At 58.4% G+C, this 20,649-nt stretch overlaps 1 protein-coding gene across 2 annotated transcripts; it reads right to left on the bottom strand.

Moving 5' to 3' along the window:
* Positions 1 to 5,314: 5,314 nt before the first annotated feature.
* NR4A1 (nuclear receptor subfamily 4 group A member 1) lies at positions 5,315 to 20,403 on the bottom strand. Of its 2 annotated transcripts, none has more exons than XM_027595425.2 (7): positions 20,183 to 20,403; positions 9,372 to 10,249; positions 8,447 to 8,576; positions 7,997 to 8,148; positions 7,450 to 7,652; positions 7,183 to 7,361; positions 5,315 to 6,150 (listed from the first exon to the last, which is right to left on the bottom strand). In XM_027595425.2, the coding sequence occupies exons 2-7, from the start codon at positions 10,245 to 10,247 to the stop codon at positions 5,894 to 5,896; spliced, it is 1,797 nt and encodes a 598-aa protein (XP_027451226.1). In that variant the 5' UTR covers positions 10,248 to 10,249; positions 20,183 to 20,403; the 3' UTR covers positions 5,315 to 5,893. The 2 variants fall into 2 exon arrangements, with proteins under 2 accessions (XP_027451226.1, XP_027451225.1); XM_027595424.2 differs by lacking the exon at positions 20,183 to 20,403 and adding an exon at positions 13,058 to 13,192.
* Between the last annotated feature and the right edge of the window lie 246 nt (positions 20,404 to 20,649).

Genomic DNA, 20,649 nt, shown 5'->3' on the forward strand with positions numbered 1-20,649 from the left:
ACAGTGTGGCCCTCTGAAAGCTCAAAGTCTTGCAGAGCAAATGTTCCTCCTGGGCAGGAGGACACAAGATCTGGTATGAAAGAAATGGCAGCAGGCTCTACAGGGACCAGAGGGGGCTTGGGACGGAGGCTCCTGCTGTCAATCTCGCGGGACTGTGGGAGAGAAGATGCTACGTTGAGAATAAAGAAGAGGCCCAAGCCCTGCTTTCGGCGAGGTGGGCAGTGACTGGACGCCAGGAGAAAACCGGGATATAGCTGCAGAGAGCACAGGATAGCAACGTGAGGGGATGGGCAGGAAGGGGAGAGTGGTTCCAGAAAGAAGTGGAGCTACAGGGAATTATTCAGGAAGGGGGGTTCCCGGAGAAGGGGAAAGAAAAAGGCTTGGGGGAGAGGTCTCCTTGAGAGCCGAGGGTGGAAACTGAGGCTTGCGGGGCAGGAGAGGCAAAGACAGAGTGGACTTCGCAGTCAGAGCCCGGGGCCACAGCCAGCGAGGCAGCCGGGTGGCTGGCTGAGGCCCTCTGAGCCGGGCCGGCAGCTGAGGCCCATGGAGGGACCTTGAAGGCCAACCCAAGACCTTGGGAGTAGGCAGCTGGCTTTGCATGGTGACTGTGGCCTTGGATGGCCCCACCCCATCCTAGTGTGTGCCCAGGGGAAAGCTAAGCCCTGAAGCTGGGCCTGCAGGCCACCCCCAGTCGCTCCGGAGCTGACCCCAGTGGCGTCACGGGGAGTGACTCAAGCCCCAGCGACAACAATGAGTGGGACTGACGTCAGGCTGGGGGCTCCTGACGGTGCCTCGCCTGGCCCGGTGGCCAGCACCCTGTCTGCTGACCCCCTCACCCCGGCCAGGCCATGGGGCCACGGAGAATCAGCTGTCCCCTTCTGACATCTGGCCCCCTGGGACCCCGGTCATGGGCTCCTCCATCGCCCACTTCAACATCCCCTCCTCTGAGGCAGAGGAAATGGCTGGGCTTCCGACGGGGTAGCAAAGAGCGTGAGAAAGAGGCACCTCCCAGCCCCGACCTCGTCAGGCAGCCTCTAGACCTGGCTCGGGCTGGGAGGTAGCACATCTGCTGCTTGTCCTCCCGGGGGATGTGGGAATCTGCGCTTCGCTGTTGGGGAAGGGTCGTGGGTACCATTCTCTGGGAAGGTCTATGTGTTTGTCTCTCTGGCCAAGTTGGGGTGGGGATGGGGCTTAATTTCTGTGTCTATCCTCAGGGGTAAGGGCTCTGTCATCTCTCCTTCCTGCAAGGTCTATGCATCTGTTCCTTTGGGAGGCATGTGTGTATCTGTTCTCTGGGCCAGAGGAGTCTGTGTGACTGTCCTTGCAAAAGGAGAGGTTATTTACCCCCCAGTAAGGGGGTCTTTCTATGTAACTCTGGTTTCTTGTCACGCCAGAGGCATCTGTCTATCCTCATAGTACCGCAGTTACCCAGCTTGGGGTCCAGGTCTCCAAGGCTGGGCTGGGTGAGGGCCTCGTCCCTCTGATGTGCCGGACTAGGAGGGCAGGGACAGCCGGCACCCCGCCTGCCTGGCTTGCAGCTGGGCACTGCTCCCTGCTAACACAGCACGTACCAGGACAGCCCCCCCACACACACACCCCCGCCCCGGCACTCCCCTCCTGGCCCAGCTGCCACCCCCAGCCCCCGCGGCCATGCCTGAGTAGGGGCTGGACAGTGCCGGTGCCTGGGTCAGACCTTGAGGAGACCTCAGGTGCCCCCCACCCCTCCGGCCTGGTAGGGTCAGGGCCCGGCAGCAGGCGGAGGGGAGCCAGGGTGGTAGGGAGGATAACCAAGCACGGGCCTAGGGGTGGGGGGGAAGGGAGAAGAAGCCAAGGCCAAAGTCTCCAGGGCCCCATAGTCCTCAGGCCAGCTCTGAGCCTAGCTGGGGACACTGGAATGGGCCTCCTGCCCTCAGAATGTCCCTGGCTGTGTGGGGAAGGAGATATTGGGGGAGGGGAGGGAGCTTTCTGTTCAGCTTTGCCCTAACTCCTTCCTGCCCTCACAGCTGGAGGCTGGAGGTTTCAAAGTCCCACTAGCCAGCCTAGACCTTACCCCAGCAGCCCCCAGCCTGGGGCCAGGGCAGGGCACGGCAGAAGCCTAGCCTGGAGCAGGGCTGGAGGGTGGATGGACGGACACTCACCCTGTCAGCCTCGTCTTCTGAGGAGGCCCAGTGGTTCTGGGGTCTCCGCTGCAGTCAGGGACTTCGGTGGGGGCTGGGGCTAGTTCAGATTGACGCTAAAACTCCCTGGGACTCCCTAGGCCTGGCTGTCCCCTACAGGGGACCCAGCACTGCCCTCAGCCGGGACATGCCCTACGTAGCTGCCTCAGGGTTGCGGAAGGACATCACTAACCACCTGCTGACCGTCTAGCCACCGCATGCGGCCTCCCGCCTCCGACAGCCTCTGGCAGGCTTCCCTCCGCGGCCACAGAGCAGGCTACCACACAGCCTAGCACACTGGACCCTCGGAGCCGACCGTGTGGCACAATACAGCTCCGGCACAGGGTGGTTGCCCGTGACCTTCAGAAGCTCCTCAGCCTCCTTGAGGCCAACTTTGCCACCTCCCTCCATAACCAAGTGCCGGTGGCCAGAGCCCAGGCATGAGGCAGTTTCCTCCATTCCAGGCCCCAGACGAGGGTCATCAGGCACAAACTTTGGGGTATAGAGCACCCACTCAGATCCTAGACCTCAGAGCCTCCCCAACCCCAGTCACAATGGCACCTCAGGGCTGGGGAGGGGGCCAGGGCCTCTGGGCACAGGGCCCAGCGTGGGTGGGGTTGGGGGTAGACAGGGAGGCAGGCTTCCTGGGTCTCCATGTGAGGACAAACAGCAGGCTTTGAGGTCTTGGAAAATCCCGCCTGGGATTCCAGGCCCTGCCGGCGTCACTGCCTTTTGACTATTGTCCCCGTCGGAAACGGGCCCAGCCCCCGGCTAGCCGGGACAGAGCAGCCATTGTGAGGCCCCACCAGGCTCAATGCCCCCTTGTTCGCCCTCCCAGCCCCTAGCAAGACTTGGAGGCCAGTTCTTCCAGTTGCTCAGTGGAAAAGAAAGGGCCTGACTCCAGGCTCCAGCCCTTGGGTGGGGCAGGGTGGGGCAGGGCGGGGCTGGAGAAAGCAGCCTCCCACCCTGTACCCCAATCGCCAGAGTACTGGAAAGGAGCCACCATCCATGATGGAGCTGCTTTCATGTACAGGGCCCGGGGCAGGGAGACATAATGGTTAGGTATTTAGACACACCCCGCTCTGCCACTTAGAAGCCAAGTGACCTTGGGAAAGTCATTTCCTTTCTCCTCTTTTGTAAAAGCAATAGCTATGCTTTATTGAGTGTTTGTTTCACACCAGGCACTGTTTGAAACACTTTGTATACGTGCATTCATGTAATCATTGCAGTAACTTTATGAAATAGATACAATTATTTCCCCATTCATAGATGAAGACGCTAAGGCACAGAAAAATATCTTAGCCAAAATTCTACAGCTAGAAAGAGCTGGAGCCGAGATTTAAAGCCAGGCAGTCCAGTTCCAAGGGCCTTGCTCTTTACTACTCCCGGCCCATGAGGTGGGGATAACCACACTTTCCTCATGGAGTGGTAGTCAGGGTTAGAAACAACAAATGTCATATGAAAAGAACTTAGTGGGTGATGGAACCTTGTATGTGGTAGCTATTATCATCACTATGGGGCTTAGATATCTACACAGACCAGGACTCTCCATTGCTCACCCCATACCCAACCCCTGCCCCTGACTCAAGCCCCTAAGTGGCCCTTTTGCCTACCCAAAGGGCCTGTCTTGTGCTCCACATCTATCTGTGCTAAAGTCGGGGGCACAGAAGAGAGTGACCCAAAGGGAGAGGACTCAGTCCAGTCCCACAGCTTTCCTAGCAAGCTCTGCTCCTAACCGGAGTACCGCCCCTGGACCCACCTCCCCACTGAGCGGATGGGGAAACCGAGGCTCAGGGAGGAAGAGAAGCTTCTCAAAGAGCAGCACGGAGTTGGAGGCAGGGCTGAGAATAGAAGCAGATCTCCTAACTGCCACCTGCCCTGCACCTTGCCAAGTGTGTGCTTCGACAAAGGCTCACTCAGGGGGCTCAGGTGGGTGGTGCCAGGGACACATGCTGGAGGTGGTGGTCCTCATGCGCAGGGCCCAGGGCTATCCACACCAACCACATGTGGACCCTGCAGAAGGCCTGGGGCTGGACTGTCTTCCTAGAACCCGAGCAAGGACATGTGGTTGGTAGCTCCTCAGGGAATCTGCAGGCTGTGGCTAGAGCACAGGAAAGGCCCTTGATTCCATCCTTGGGAGCAAAGCCCTATTTTGTACGACTTCTATCCCGTCAGGAGCCACCGAAGTGGAGCCTCAGAGTCCTGGCCCAAGGATTGTGAGGAACAGGTGTAAGGGGCGGTGCTTTCGGGTCTCCTACCAGGTCCTTGAGAAGGGCTCAATGCACAGACACTGAGCTCAGTGAAGGGGGCTGGACCCTGCATAGCTGGCAGCTACCTGGGGCCTCAGGCTGGGGTCGATCTAGACTCCTGTTTCTCAAAAAAGTGGCACTGAGACCACAGGCATCACAAGCACTCTTGAGTGCTTGGTGAAAGCGTACATTCCTGGGCCCTCCCCCTCAGCAAATCGAAGTTTCTGATATAGATCCTAGGAATCTGCATTTTAAGGCAGTTAAGCAACTGATGAGCTTGGGAGTTGGAGGACCTACATAGGGGCACCTGAGTAGAGTTAGGAATGCCGAACGATCTGCTTCCCAAGAGGACAAGGGCCACCAGCAACCCAGATCTTATTGCTGGGGTGCCAGGCAGGTGGGGAGGAATGTGGGAAACGCGGTTGGAAAGAAAACTTGTACTAACAGCTGACACCATCCTGGGCTGCCCTGTACCCAGCCCCAGGCTCAGTGCCCCCCACCGACGTTCCCAGACCCCCAGTGGCAACACGAGGCAGGCTCTGCCCCTCACCCTGTCTTACGGATGTGGAAGCCCAATCAGAGACCACGGCCCCAAGAAGGAACCGTGACGGCCGAGCGGCACTCTCATCCTTCAGCCCGCAGGCCTCTACCACAGGCCCCATCCACCAGGCGTGGGCTTATCAGAGGCTTTCCACACATCGGAGACTAGTCTGAGTGCTTTGTGTAACAACCCCAAAAAGCAAGCATCCGGATTATCTACCTCTTAGAGAAGAGTAAACTGAGGCCTGTGAGCTCAGGTTGGTAGCAACCACGAATTCACCCAGAGTTGCTTCTGTCTCTTCAGTAAACATGGCGGGGGGGAGGTGCGTGTGGTGGGGAGGAGGGTGTCAGAGACAGACAGGCTCCCGGTTTCAGCTACAGGCCTATTTTTTATTCAATATATTAAATATATTAATCAGAAAAAGTCACATACTATAAATCCAGGAAAATACACAAATATAAATGTCAGAATCTGTCATTTGTCTCCTTCCTAGAGTAAGGTTATGTACATGTGGAAAGAGGGTGGGAAGAGAGAGCAGGTGCAAGGAGGCGGGAAAGGCTTGCCCGGGCTGGTGGGGGCCGCCCCTCCCTTCCAACCCCCACTCCCATCCCAGCTTCTTCCTTCCTGTATTTACAGCAGCGTCTGGCTTATTTACAGCACGGCGGTGTGTGTTAAAAACGGTTTATCTTACAAAAACATGAAGGCCAGGGCTGGGCTGGGGGGGGTAAGACAAATAGTAGGGGGTCACCCCCGGGAATGCATCCCCTCCCCCGGGGCGGGTGATGCTCCCCGCCAACCACCCAGCCCAAGTGTGGTGGCCGGCGGGTCTGCAGCTCAAGCCCAGGCCGGGGAGGGGGTGCTCCGAGGGTCCGTGGGCCGTGGGCTAAAGGCACGTGGGGTGGCGAATGAGCGTGCGCACACGGCGTACGCGTGTTCCTGGGCTGGGGTCAGAAGGGCAGCGTGTCCATAAAGATCTTGTCGACGATGGGTGGAGGGGGCACCAAGTCCTCCAGCTTGAGGTAGAAGATGCGTTGCAGGCCCTGGGTGCACAGGGTCCGCAGCTCGGGCAGCTTGCCCAGCAGGCGGGACAGGCGGCTGGCCGGCTGGGGCTCGCCCGCCACAGCCGAGACGTGCTCCTTCAGGCAGCTGGCGATGCGATTTTGCAGTTCCTCCACCCGCCGAGGCTCCTGCAGCCCATGCCGGTCTGGGGGTGGGGTGGGGGGAAAGAGGCAGGGTCAGCCACCTGTCTGAGGATCGGGGGGGCCCCCCCAGACCGCGCCTCACACCACTTGCTCCCTGCCCAAGAACTGCCCCCGCGCTGGCCATCCCTCCCCCTTCCCCGGCACTCTGCAGAAGTCCACACCAGGAGCCCGGTTTCGAGCCCCCACTCGAAGTCCAGTGGCCATGGCAGAGTCATCCTCATTACCCTCATCTTCCAAGTGAGACACTGAGGCCCAGAGAGGTTAAATGAGTTGCCCGAGGTCACAAAAAAGAACTCACTCCCTAACCAGATTTTCTGCCTAGGCCCCAGGTTTTCTCCCAGCCGGTTCTGAGAAAACCCAGGAGCAGAGCAGTGTGTTTTAGAGATTCCAAAACCCACCGCTCCTTCAGCCCAAAGTGCCTCGGATTTTGTCCTATATGGCTAAGTCCCCTGTGAAATTCCAGTGAAAAGGGGAATGGGGGCAGATTCTGGTGCATTAAAAAATTTAAAAAAAAAATTAGATCTGAAAACCTCTGCATTTAATACCAAAAAGTCCACCCTGAATAATTAATTATACCTCCATAAAGTACACAACAGATACAGTTAACCTGCCATCAGAGGTCAGGGCAGCAGATACCCTTGGGGATGCTGAGGGCTGTAAGGGCACAGGAGGCAGGGCTCTGTGTCCTGATCTAGGCGCTGGCTACATGACAGTGCTGAGTTTGTGAAAATTTATCATTCGTGCACTTTCCTGCATGCGACGTAATTCAGGAAGACTTTTCAAAACAAACCAAAACCCCAGGCCACACGTTAACACCCACACGGTGTGCATCTTGGATAGTATGGGATAATTCAGACTGCCTTGGGCTTTGCAATCAGATGCAGTGGGGCCTGAACCCTGGCTCTGCTGCCTACCAGCTGTGTCACTCTGAGCACATGCTTGCCCCTCTCTGCCTCAGGGCACCCTCACTTCACAATGTGGGGGGCCCAGGGCCAGGCCCTCAAGCCCTCCCCAGCTCCCCAAAGGCTACTCACCTGTGATGAGAACGAGCGCAGAGAGGCAGGCGAAGGCAGGGACGTCGACGACCAAGCCGTGCAGGGACCGAGAGAAGGCCAGAATGCTGTCGATCCAGTCGCCAAAGCCGCGGGCACATTGCAGCCGATGCAGCACCAGGCCGGAGCAGAAGATGAGCTTCCCCTCGGCCGGCTTCGACCTGGAGCGGAAGGACGCAGAGGTAGGTCACGGGGGGCATCCTGAGGACGGGGCACAGGGGAGGAGCCGAGCAGAAAGCAGCAACTCACCGGTAGGCCAGGCGGAGGATGAAGAGCTCCAGGAAGGCCGACTCCAGCAGCAGGTCCTGGTCTCCTGGGAACAGCTCAGCGAAGCCAGGGATCTTCTCAGCCCACTTGCGGATCACCTCCAGGGAACCCGAAAGCAGGTCGTAGAACTGCTGCACGTCCCCAGCATCTTCCTTCCCAAAGTGAGGCAGCACCAGCTCCTGGAACTGAGGGTGGGCCGGGGAGCAGGGAGGTCAGAACCCCGTGAAGGGCCCCACACCAGGGCTGCCACAGGAGGCCACGTCATGCACTCGGAGGATCGCCAGATCCCAGGGCTGAGAGAGGGCCTGAGATTCTGCCCATGCACTTGCTTGCCAATTCTCCAAAATTAAGCCAAGACCGAGGTTGCTGGGAAGAGCACATTTTTCCAACTGGCCGCCCACCTGAGGGGGTACATTTTTCCAGCTGGTCAACCCCAAAGGGGGCTCCTCTTTTTCCAATGTATTGCACTGGGGAGGGGCCTTGTCCAAGGTGCACAAAGGCACTGAGTGTGGGGTGGGTGGGGCCTCACCTTGGAGTAGTCCAGTTTGGCTGTGCTGGGCCCAGAGTCCAGGTGCGCCCTGACCAGGGAGGTGAGGAGGTTGGCAGGAGAGGCATCCGGGGGCTGCTTGGGCTTTGAAGGGAGCCGACCCCGCCGCCCCTTCAGGCTGTCTGTCCGGACAACTGCAGAGAAATGGGCAGAGGGCTAAGGAAGGGAGGAAGGGGTCCAGGGAAGGGACTCTCAGCCCACACTATGTGCATCAATGCTGGGAAGTACCTCGGAATCTAAGAACCTAGAGCCCCTGAGACCCTACAGAGAGCACCCCGCCCCCATGAGCCAGGCAGGTGGACCAGCGGGGAGGGGAGTGGACATAAGATCCACTCATGCCAGCCACTGCGGCCCAGCAGGACAGAGGTCTGCAGCCCCCCCCCCCCCCACTCAGGCCCGCCTCTGTCTGGGCAGCCCATCCCAGCCACCCACCTTCCTTCACCATGCCGACGGCCAGGCACTTCTGGAAGCGGCAGAACTGGCAGCGGTTTCGCCGCCTCTTGTCCACAGGGCAGTCCTTGTTAGCCAGGCAGATGTACTTGGCATTTTTCTGCACTGTACGCTGGATGGGGGGGCCACACGGAACAGGCTGTCAGAGTCGGGCGGGGGGGGGGGGGGCAGGGGAGGGGACCGTCCAGATCCTGCTGCCATCACAGACAAAAGCACTCTCTGTTCACAGCTATTTTTCTAACATTTGGGTGGCAGGGGAGGGAGAGATGGCGGGGGGTGGGGGGGGAAGAAAATCTTGGGCACCTTGGGGGAGGTTTCTGCCTAAAGAGGGAGACCCCCCCCCAGGACACAAGATTAGGGGCCAGGGATTCAGGGCTCCCTGGCAGCGGAGATACCTGCACTTCTCAATGTGTCTTCCCTGGGGCAGACAAGAGAGGGCAGGGGAGGGGTGGGGGGGTGGGGACGGGAAGCTGAGCAGGCACCCAGAGCTGGGACAAACATACAGCCTGTTCCCCAGTCCGCCCCCAGCCCTCAAGCACCAAGCCCTCTTCCCAGATCCTTTTATCTCACGCCAGGAACATGAGTGCCTGGGGCCCCCTTCCCACCAGGACCTTGAGTTTGGGAGGACGGGCAGAGGAAAACCAGAGTCTGGCCATTAGCATGTGCCCTCCTGGGGGCACCCCTGCAGCCCGCACCCTCGCCCGTATCTCACCATCCCTCTGCGGGCAGCCCTCTGCCATCTGTGGGTCCCCAGGAGGGTGGCCCACTTGCAGATGCAACCCCCTCCCCGAAGGGCAGGACTAGTTGGGAAGAGAACCCCAGGGAGGCCACCACGGAGACACTGCTGGGAAAAAAGACCAGCCTTGCCCACTTCCCATAAAAAGCCGCACTCAGGGCAGCCCAGTACCTTGAAGAAGCCCTTACAGCCCTCGCAGGTGCGGACCCCGTAATGCTGGCACGAAGCGTTGTCCCCACACACAGCACAGCGGCCCTCGCTTCCACCCGGAGCCCCACTGCGGGCCTTGGCCGACGGCATGGGTGCATCCAGCATCCCTGGGCCATCAAGGTGTGGAGAAGTGGGTGCCAGGCCTGGGAAAGCCGCTGATACGGAATAACTCTCTCTCTCCCCCAGCTGGCAGGCGGCCTGTGAAGGGAACAGCTTCAGGGGGCTTGGGGCAAGGCTGGGGCTGGGGCCAGTAGGGGGGCTGAAAGAAAAGAAGGCCGGAGGCTGGGCGTGTCCCGAAGCCTTGGGCAGTTGCTCTGTCCATGCCCGCAGGCCTTCGTACGTCTGGCTGGGTGAGAAGGGGCCGAAGGAGCCATCCCAGGGAGAGAGCTGGGGCGGCTGGAAGCTGGGCGTGGATGGGGACGGCGCTGAGCAGGGGCTGCCATAGTAGTCGGAGCCACTGGAGGACAAGGTCTCATCCAGGGGGGCGCTGAGGGGGCCAGGGTAGCAGCCGTACACCTGGAAGTCCTCAAACTTGAAGGAAGCAGAGGCGGGGGAGGTGGCCGAGGAGGAGGATGTGGAGGAGGCCGAAGAGGAGGCCGAGGAGCACGGCTGCGCTGTTCCTGGCAGCTGGTAGAGGAAGGTGTCAAACTCTCCTGTGTAGCCATCCATGAAGGTGCTGAAGCTGGGCAGGGCAGTGGGGGCCGTGGGGGCTGCCTCAGGGCTGGCCAGGTCCATGGTGGGCTTGCTGAGCTCAGGGGTCAGGGGGTCACTTGCCAGGTGGTCTCGGGGTCCTGGGCTCGGTGCTGGTGTCCCATATTGGGCTTGGATACAGGGCATCTCTGAAGAGGGAGAAGACCAAGATTGGGGGAGTGAGAGTCAGTGAGAGAAGCCTGCAGCCTTGACCTCTAAGTCTAGGTCCCTGAGCAGCCAGGTGGCAGGAATCCCAGCCAGACACTGAGCTGTTAGCACCATGGCCCACTACAGAACCCAGAAACCCCGGTCCCCAGCCGGAGTACCATCTCAATCCCCATGTCACAAAGCCCCTGGGCAGTGGCCCAGCAAGAGTGGGCTCAGTTGGAAGGCCAGCCACACCCCAGTCAGCCTGGGAACCCTAGGGAAGGCATCCAGCCAGCATTTCTCTGCTGAAACAGGGGGAAGCTGTGTTCCTCCAGCCCCCTGCCCTCCCGCACCAAGGAAGGCGTGGGTGGGGGCTGGGAGAAGGGTGGGTGGGAGAGGCAGCCAGGCAAAGCCTTACTTAGCCCACTCTCTGGGTGCAGATATGCTTTTTCTCCAACCTGGCCATTCTGGGAATATTCCCAGGCATGGCCCAGCCCTTGCAAAACCCCCTCTCCTTCTCCCCCCACAGTGCCTGGGATAGACATCCTGAAAATGGAAGAGAAGCCGAGAGTGAAGGCCCAGCTGCCCAAGCAAGAGGCCTAAGCGGCCAGGAGCCTGTCCCCCATCCCTGCCCCCACCCTACACACTGAACAAAGGCTGCAGCTCCCACGCGCACCCCAGTCCTGCCATCTGGGGATGGGCACCCACTCGGCGCTGCCTGAGATGCTCCCAAAAGCAAAAAGGAAGGGAGCCAGGGCCTCCTCAGCAGTCCCCAGCTCCCCAGGGGATCAAGTAACTGGGCTCCAGACCTTTAAAGGCCGTATGCTGGAGGGACGATGAATAGGGGCCAGAAGGAGGAGAGAACGGCCCCCCTGGACTTCCAGGAGAATGGACAGTCCCTAAGAAGAATTTCTCTGCTACCCCCAGAACACTGCCCCTTATTATTTGTATAAGAGAACTCTCTGAATCCAGCAGGCTTAAGGAGCCTGTTGGTGGGCAGATGGAAGACATCCTGCCTTGCCTGGGTAACTCCACTGAGGAGTATCTGTGCCCTGAAGAATCCAGGAGCTCAGGCAAGGAGGGTTGGTTACACCCTCATTCATGACAAGCCTGAAGGAGCAGAGACAGCACCATTTGGGGGGGCGGGAATCCTTAAGTCTGCAGACTGGTCAAAAACTAACATAGAGGAGGCTCTGGCCAGTTCCCCATCCCACGTCCCTGCCTGGGGTCTGGATGGCACAGCTCTGGCCCTCCCAGTCAGGGCGGGAGGCTGGGTAAGGAATCAAGCTGGAACAGAGAGCACCATAATCCAGGGAGCAGAGAGAGGGGGCAAAGGCTGGTACCACCTCCTGGCCAAAGAGCCCAGGGAGTCCTCTGGTTCTAGACTTCCTCCCACCTCCATGGACACTGGACAGGGCAGCTCCACCCCTGGCCTGACACTCCCACAACCAACCCAGGCCACGGAGCCCCTCGAAGCGCTGGCACCACCCACCCGGGATAGAGTGCACCTGCAAGAGATAAGAGTGGCCATGTCTCCCTGAGCGAAGACAGCCTAGGCAGGGATGGGTTTGGGGTGAAGGAGAGGTGGCAGTCACCTGGAATAAGGCTGGGTGTTCCAGCCTTATTCAAATCCTGTTTCTCCGCTTGGACGTCCCACATCCGGATCAACCCCCACCAGCCCATCCGCCCCCCCCCCCCCCCCGTTTGCGCAGGTACTTAACTACACCAGATACGGACCTACATCTAGAGTCAAGGGGGGTGGGGGAGAAGCAGTCCCACAGGGAGGAGGAAGAGGCGGGGTTGAAGGAGGGAGCAGGGAGAATCCGGCTTCAGGCAGGTCCTGGCAACAAGGTGGTTTGCACCTGTTATGCTGAACAAGCTCTGGGCTGCACCCTACCTGTATGAGCCAACAGGGACTGGGGGGAGGGGGGCAGAGATGTGATCAGCATGTGGGGCTGGGACAGTGTTGGGGAGTATCCTTCAGGTAGTACACCAGATACTCCAACATTAGCAACTCCCACCCAGGATCTCCAAGGACCAAGATTTCTACATCTCATCTCATCTCTCTCTCTCTCTCATACACACACACAGGATCCAAGCTACAGCTAAAACAATCTTCCCTGTGCTTCCAGACACCCCGCCCCCAAGAAGACTCGTTTAGTGAAACACAAGCAGTACCCCTCCACAGTTCAGCCACCAATGCTGGCCCCCTTTCCTTCAGCAATCCAGAAGTCTCCTGATACAGTTCAGGCAGCAACTTCGGGGATCCCTGCAACCTAAGCCACAGCCTCTAAAGCGTTAAGAAAACAACTAAGGGAATGGGGGAGGAGGCGGACATGCCGGGAGGAAGAAGACCCTTTTGGAAATCCAATCCTGGCAGGAATCCGACGGATCCTAGCAGTTCAAGTTCTGTGTATCTTTTCCCCCCGCCGTACTGAGACCCCATCAGCACCTCAGTCCGGGGCGCCCTGTGCCACTCGGGTACCCTTGGAAACTGAACTACAGCCAGCCTCCTACTGAACAAGTCCCCACTCCTGGTGCCAACTCTAACCCCCTGCGGCTTCCACCTTGCACAGACACTCCCCCCACCCCACCCCCGCACCCAGTAGATTCAAGTCCGATCAGGGTCCTCATCCCGCTCCAACAGCTCTCCTCTGACGCCAGAGCTGCACCGTACACCCGCTCTCCTGCACGCTGACCCTACAACATCCTTTCTGCCCGCGCGTACGCCTATCTCCTTCATGCAACACTCCTAAAAAACCAGACAGCGCTGCTGAAATGCACGCCCCCCCCCCCCCGGAGGCACCTACCTGGCCGGCTCCTGCTCCCCCTGTCCGGGACCGGCACCCCGAGTCGCAGTCTGGTCCCGCGTGCGCTCCCCGGGTCCTGCACACTCCCCTAAGTTCCGCAGCCTCTGCTACTGGGGCTCCCCAGCCCAACCCGACCCTCCTCTTAAGCGCTCCGTGACGCACGGGGAGGGGCGGGGGCGCCACTGACGCACGCGGCCCGGCGAGCTTTGGCCATACAAGGGCGCGGGGGGCGGCGCGGTTCCGGCGGGAGGCGGCCAGAGGGAGGCGCGGGACGGGGAGCCCGAGGGGGCGGGGCGAGAGGGGGCCTGGAATGTCTGCGCGCGTGACGCACGCGGGGTTCCATTGACGCAGGGAGCGCGGATTGTTTGATCTATAAATAGTCCCCTCGCGCCCGCCGCGCCGGCTAAAAATAGCAGCTCCCGGACTCCCGAGGCTCCCCCCCGCCAGACCCAGGACCCGGCCCGGGGCCCCCCAGGTCCGAAACAACCGGCCTGGAGGGCCAGAGTCCGAGAAGGGGGCGCTCTAGAGCCGCGGCCGCGGGGCTTCCCCGGACTCGGATCTCTGCAGCCTCCGGCTGCTCTGGGGAGCCACGACCGCGCCCGCTCCCTCCGGCTCCCTCCGCGCCTGGCTCCGCTTTTGCACCCTCCCAGCGCTTCCTGGAGCCCTGGGGGGTCGCCCTCTGCCGCTGCTGGGCTGCCGCTTGGGCCGGGGCGGGCAACTCTGGGACACACCCCGGACAACCTGCTCCCCCACCTCAGCCCAAGGCGCAGCCACTGCACTTGACCCGTCTTCCCCAGCAGGGTCACTGGCTGAGACTGGCCCAGGAACGTCAGAGCCCTCCACCCCCACCCCCGTCGTTTCGGCCCCCTACTCTCCCAATGCAAAGTACCTTCCCAGGGCAGGGGTTTGCCAGGCCCAAGATGGGCCAATGGGCTCCGCTCCACACGCTGAACTTGATTTCTTCCCAGTCCCTTACAGGGTGGGTGCACTATAGTTGGGAAATTACCGAATTTCAGAACCGGGTGGAGCCTGAGAAATCTTGTCAAATTTGTGCCGACTCTTCCCCATTTTATAAATAAACAAGCTCAGAGAAATAATGGCACTTGCTCAAGGTCACACAGCGAGGTGATGGCCCACTGGGGTGGAACCCGGGACCTCTGACTGCATCTGTAGGGGATTTTCTCACGCCCTCCCCTGTCCATGACTCCTATTCTCACCTCCAGCACCTGTGGAGAGAGCAGCTCTGACCTGTGCCATGGAGCAAGAAGGGGCGACCAGGACTGTATCAGGGCACAGACCATGCTGCAGCCCACCTAGAGCCTTACCTGATCTGGCTGTCACCCCTCCACCCCCATTCTACCCCAAACCTGGGGAGCCCGCACTTGCTAGGTAAGAGAGAGGGGGGAAGTGATGCTAATGTTTACAAGGAGAAGAGACCCCCCCTCCCGCCAACACTGGGGTCCCACCCAGCCCCCTTCTCCCAAGTCAACTTGAAGAGTTTCTGCTTCCACTGCGCCTGCGCTGGTGGCCCCACTCTCACCTCATCTGGTCACCCGACAGCACTTCCCCCTACCCTTGAGGAACTTCCTGTTCCTCACTTCCACTGTCACCTCCCATCTCAGGTCTCCCACACCCTTGTCTCCAGCCCTCACTTCTGCCCACTCAAAGGTCCTGCCAGCATCTCAAACTTCATCTGTTGCAGACAGAGCTTGTCATCACTGTACTCCCTGCCCCATCTCTGTTCCTGATGCCCCACAAGCAACTTCTCATTTGTTTTTTCTTGAAATTCTATTTTGGAACATCTCTTGGATCCCCGTTCCTACTGCCAACCACAGCCCACGCCTTACTGGTGCATGAAGACAGCAGACCAGCTGAGTGAGGCCAGTGACCTCCACTTCTCCTTGCCCACACCCAATAAGGAAATTGCCCCTCAACCAGCTTGTCTCCTCTTTCCAAATCCCTCTGCTGCTACCAGTGGGGTAGTCTTCATGCAACCCCAATCTCATTCGGTGATCTGGCCAGAACCTGCCATAGCTCCCCCACTTCAGCATACAATCTCAACGGGGACCGGTCTTCGGAGAGCTCTGTTTTTTTCCAAACCATCTTCCAAACACCCTTCAAGGCCACCTGGCTGAAGGTGAAGATCCCCACTCCACTTCACACTGAAGTTTTGTTTTGCTTTGTGTTGGGCTTTTGCATAGATTCTGCTTGGAAAGAGAAGAAAGAAAGGAAAGAAAAGAAAAGAAAAAGAAAGAGAGAAAGAAAGAAAGAAAAAGGAAGAAAGGGAAAGAAAGAAAGAAAGAGAAAGCAAGAAAGAAAGAAAGAAAAGAAAGGAAAAAAAAACCAAAAAGGCTTTAAAACTGCTAACAGGGAGCACTTGGGTGGCTCAGTCCGTTAAGCGTCTGACTCTTGATTTCAGCTCAAGTCGTGATCTCAGGGTCATGAGATGGAGCCCCGTGGTGGGCTCCAAATTCGGTGGGGAGTCTGCTTCTCTTTCTCCCCCTCTCCTCTGCCCCTCCCCCGCTCGTGCTCCCTCTCTCTCTCTAAAATAAATAAATAAATTTTAAAAAAGTAGGTATTTAAAGAAAAACAAAATAATAAAAAAGATAAAACTGCTAATATCATTCACATCCTCCCATTTTGCAGGTTAGGACCCAAGGGTTCCCAGAGGAGCTGCACCTTGCTCAGAAGTACACAGCAAGTTTGGGCTGGTGAAGCTAGCCCCCGCACATCATGGGTTGGCTTCCCACCTATAGCCCGTCACCCCACTCTGGAATGCCTCCCTCCACCCCAGTAGGGCTTTCCTCAAAAAAAAAAAAAAAAAATTAATCAGAAAAATATGATTAGCCAAGTCAATGCTCCCTGCATCCCGCACCAGCCTAATAGGTGTATTAGCTGCTGCTTGATCAATCTGTGCTCAAGCCCAGCCTTACCAGTTCTTTGAGAGCTGAGCCAGCCTTGAGCCCTGGTGCCCCCCTGGTCCTCCCCACCACTCTCCACTTGTAAAAAGCAACACAGACCTTCCCTACCTTCCCACAGGGCCAGCCCACCGAGGAGCCCCAGGGAACTAAGTGTGGTGAGGAGCTGCCCAAGGCCCTGGCCTACATCTCCAAACCTCAGCATGAGCCTCCAGGTGTGAGCCTACAGCCCAGGCCCCACCTCGCCAGGATACTGCAGCTTTGGAGACTCCCTTCTCACTGCCCCAAAGGCAGAGAGAGGGGAAGACAACCGCATCGGCCACCTGGCCATGTTTGTGGGGGCAGGGATGCTGCAGGGTCTGTATACACTGCGCTCTGAGAATAAGTAAATAAGGAGAAAAAGGCAGAGTCCCTCTGTGGGAGCACAGCCAGGGCCACCCATTCAGGCACCCATGTGGAGCACCTACCTTAAGGCAGAGGGGAGAGAGGCATGAGGGTCTTTGGGACACAGGGTCTCATCCCTGCTGGCCAGAGGCCCTCCAGGGTGTCCTGGGGCTCTGAGGAGAGTGGAATCTGGCTAAGGTGGAACTCTGGGGAAAGGCACAATTAGTGCAGACCCTGGGAGGCCTGGAGCGTCAGCTGTTCCCAGGCTCCCAAGGGATCTCGAAGTCCAGCCCTCAAGAGCAAGGTCAGGGTAAACAGCCCCTTGTGGAGGGAGGTGTGGGGTGGGAGGGGACAGGTAATGATGAAGGACGTAATAATGGGAGAGAGATCCAAAACCAGAGGCAAGGACCAGAAGGTAAGGCAGGACCATGATAACACAAGAAGCGCAGCGCAGGGTGAGATGTCGCGCTGGAGATGAGACGATAGTCCACCCCAGGCTCCCACAGCACAGCCTGGCTCAGTGCACCAACCTGCCCTCATTACCCCCAGCTCCCCACTGCTCCCATAAAAGGACCTTGGATGAAACTTCCCACCGTTTGGTGGGCAGAGTGACCTCTCTTCCTCCCTTCTGCTCTAATCCTGCCCATCCTCCAAGACTTCAAGCCATACCCCTCCCCCAGCCTAACTCTTAATAACAAGCACCTTCTCACAGGTGAGGGGAGTTATGGGGAACACCAATAAAGGGTCAGACCTCAGTCCACAGCACTTCGCATGGATTCTTCCACTAAACTCACCCCTCAACCCTCCAGGTTTAGAACTGTGACCCATAAACGAGGGGACGGAGGCTCAGGGGCAGGACTCAAATGCAGGTCCCCTAACTCTCAGGTCTGTGCTGGACCCACGGCCCCCACTGTGGGCTGCAGACTGTGGCTTCTAAGTGCACCACAGAACCAGGTGTGCGTAAGTGCACATGCGTGGACACGGGCACGCGCGCGCGCGCGCGCGCACACACACACACACACACACACACACACACACACACACACACACACACAGCCTGTAAACTGAAAACAGCAGTGCCTATGAGGGGGTCTTTGGTGGGACTGGAAGCATTACAGTTTCCAACCTGGACAACGATCAGCCAGGTGTGTTCACCCTGGAAAAGTCATCACACTCTATTAAGATTTCACACCTAGATTTGTGCACTTTTCTGTATGTATATTTTCAAAAACAAAAGTTTATTTAAAAAAATAGCCACGCCTAAACGGGCAAAACTTATTTATCCACATAGACGCAGATGCTGCTGGAATTCATCGAGTACAAATTCATTCAAGTGTGTGTTGCTGAAATCAGAGAACAGTGCCTGTTTCCCATTATGTATTTGTTCTATCGCACAGTTAGGAGAGGTTGCCATATCTCCCATTAGAAAGGGGTCTTCACACAGGATGTTTTCTGAAGCACGCACTAAGCCCTTGCCCCTCCGAGTCAGATCTTATGGGGCCCAGGGACTTATGCGCTGACTCATCCCTCCTCCAGCTACATGTGAACATGAGGGCAAGGTCCTGTCTCCCCAACCTCGGTGGGGGGGGGAGCCTTCATGCATCTTCAATAGTAACTAGCCCAGGGCAGGCCCCAAATGGGCAGCCAATGTCCACCATCATTCATTTGGGTAAATGGGTGATGGAGGAAGTGGAAATGCACAGCCCCTTTCCCACATTGCTCCCCACCTTGGGCAGCGCCACCCTCCACACCCCCTAACAGAGGGCAGGAACTTGCCCTACGTTCACCGAGACCAACCCCACCCACAGGCCTCCACACCCTTCCCGCGTGGTGGGCAGAAGGAGTGAGCTTTGCCTCCTCCTGCTGAGAAGTCGCCACAGGAGCTTCCCCTCCTCGGCCCCAGGACCTATCTATCGCCAGCCCTGACCTGGCCACTTCCTCTTCCTGCCTTGGCAGTGGGTAGGGGGATTTGTGCTGTGGGCAATGAAGCAGTACCTACTACCCGGGGGGCTTCCCATGGACAGGTCTGGCAACTGGGGATGCAGGGTCAGGCCCAGGCCTCTGGCTCTGATCTCCTGGCCCTCGCCCAGGCCCTGCCACAACCACACATGCTGATACCTCCTTGACAACAGACTCCCAAGGATGTGGGCAGGTAAGCCACTGCCCCCCGCCTCTCACCCCAACCCCAGCAGGGACAAAAGATGGAGGAGCTCCCAGAGCCACCTCTGACCAGGAGCCAGCAAGCCTGGCGTGTGCCCTGGGGCCAGTCCCTTGCCCTCTCCGAGACTGTTCCTCATCTGCCCAGTGCAGACATCACACTCCCAGGGGTGTGAGAATTCAACTGGTTAAGGGAAGGGGGAGGCTCACCAGTGAAATGGAACCCTGCCTGGGAAGCTGAACTCTAGGGACCTGCAGCAGGATCCTGGGACAGGGAGGGCAGGCTGGGAAAGGAGATACCAGGGTCTTCAGCTAGACTGGGGAGCCAGCACCCCTTCTTCAAGAACTGGAGAACAGTAACCCCATCCCCACCTCTCCCCCCTCCATGGCTGAGTGGAAGGAAATGAGAGTGTGCCCAGAGATGTGGCTCCACCCAGCACTGGGAAAATTCCAGACCCTGTATGCAGCAAGTGCTCAATTAATACTCTGGAGAAAGCTTGTGAGTTAAGGAGGCCAGGCCTCTCTCCACAGAGGCTGTCTTTGGTCCAGGGATTTCTCGACCCTCACCTCCCTCTCAGACTAGGAGGTATTCACAGACAGCACAAAAGAGTAAGATCAGACTTCGGGAAAAAGAGCCAGATGGCGCTGGAAAAAGGCATACAAGATCATGGAGTGCCTTTGGGAAAGGTCGGCCTACGCCTTGTTTGCACCCTCCTCGAACCTCCTTCCATGCCCCCCAGTCTGCTCAGCTCCTGGCCAGCTCCTCTCCTCCACCCTTGGAGGGCCTCCCACCACCTTGCAGAACATCACCACCCACCAAATTCTCCTGCCCCTGCCCAAGGTCTCCACCCAGCCTCCTTGGGCAAAATTTCAAATTCCAAAATAAAAACCCTCTGATAACGAGCCCCAGCCGGAAAAACTGATGCATTTTCCTATTGTTAAAGTATTTTTAGTCACAGGCTCTGGATTCATTTAGAGACTCACGTTCAGAAAGGGGAAAAAAATTTTTTTTGAGAACTGAGAAGGAGAGCACAAGAGCCTCCCACGTAAGGGGCTGCCACTTATTCCATGCCGAGCTGCAACCCCTGGCCCAAGGCCCGGGGAGCGTGTTTGTGGCAAGATGGTTGGCAGACTTGCCAGACCTCGCTCCAGCCCTGCTTCACAGACACCAAGACCAGCTGGGAAGCCAGGCAAGGAGAGCAGGACAGGGGCTGAGGGCTCAGGGAAGCCAAGTCCCCAAGTCCCAACCAGCTGGGGGGCTCAGGGACCCCCCTCGGGGACCAATGCAGTGGTCCCCTGATGGCCACCCAGCTCACTCCAGCATCCCTCCCCAGCCCGAGCCGACCAGTGCCTCATCCAGGCTGGGTCACAGAAGAGGAGGCCCGAGAGCGTGGTGGAAATCTCCAAGGAAGGAGAGAAATGGCAGCACCTGTCTCTTCCCATATCTCCCAGCTCTTGATCACGCCGTGCTCCCAAATGTGACTTCCACCACTACCCAACTCAGGTCGAGCTTTACTCTCACTCCTCGGGAAGGTCAGCCACCCCTGTTTCCTCCTCTGCCCCCCTCCTCTGAAGGCCAAAGAAACCACAACACAGATGGTCACAATGGAAAAAGATCCAAATAGCCCAGCTCCCATGCCTCAGTTTCCCCATCCCTAAGACTCACCAGCTATCTCTTCACGATCTGCTTAGACTCTCAGAGATCCTGGACAACTGCACCAGGCGAGTATCCTGGGGTTGGTCAGGGGCTCTTCCTGGCAGCCTCAGGGAGCCCTGCGGAAAGAGACGGGACTGCCCGGTCAGTCCGGCCTGCCCGGCCAGGGCTATGCACCAGCTGAGAGGACTTAGGACATGGAGCTGTCTCCAAGCCAGCATGTCCTCCTCTGCTTATGTAGCCGAAACAGAGCCGGCCTCTGGGGACAGAGGGAGCTGCCTCAGGGCCCTCTTGGCTGAAGCCTGACTTTGGCCCAGGTCAGCAAGAGCCCAAAATAGTCAGCTGACGGGAGCCCCGGCGTGAGCATGACCCTGGGCTCGTGCCCAGGCCTGGCAGACAGGTGCCCACGTCACAAGACCAATAGCTCTAGCACTCACGGGGCCCCGGTTGGCAGCCCCTCGGGGTGGCCTTGGCAGTGG

The sequence above is a fragment of the Zalophus californianus genome, chromosome 9 (genome assembly GCF_009762305.2).
Source record: "Zalophus californianus isolate mZalCal1 chromosome 9, mZalCal1.pri.v2, whole genome shotgun sequence".
Classification (NCBI taxonomy): Eukaryota; Metazoa; Chordata; class Mammalia; order Carnivora; family Otariidae; genus Zalophus; species Zalophus californianus.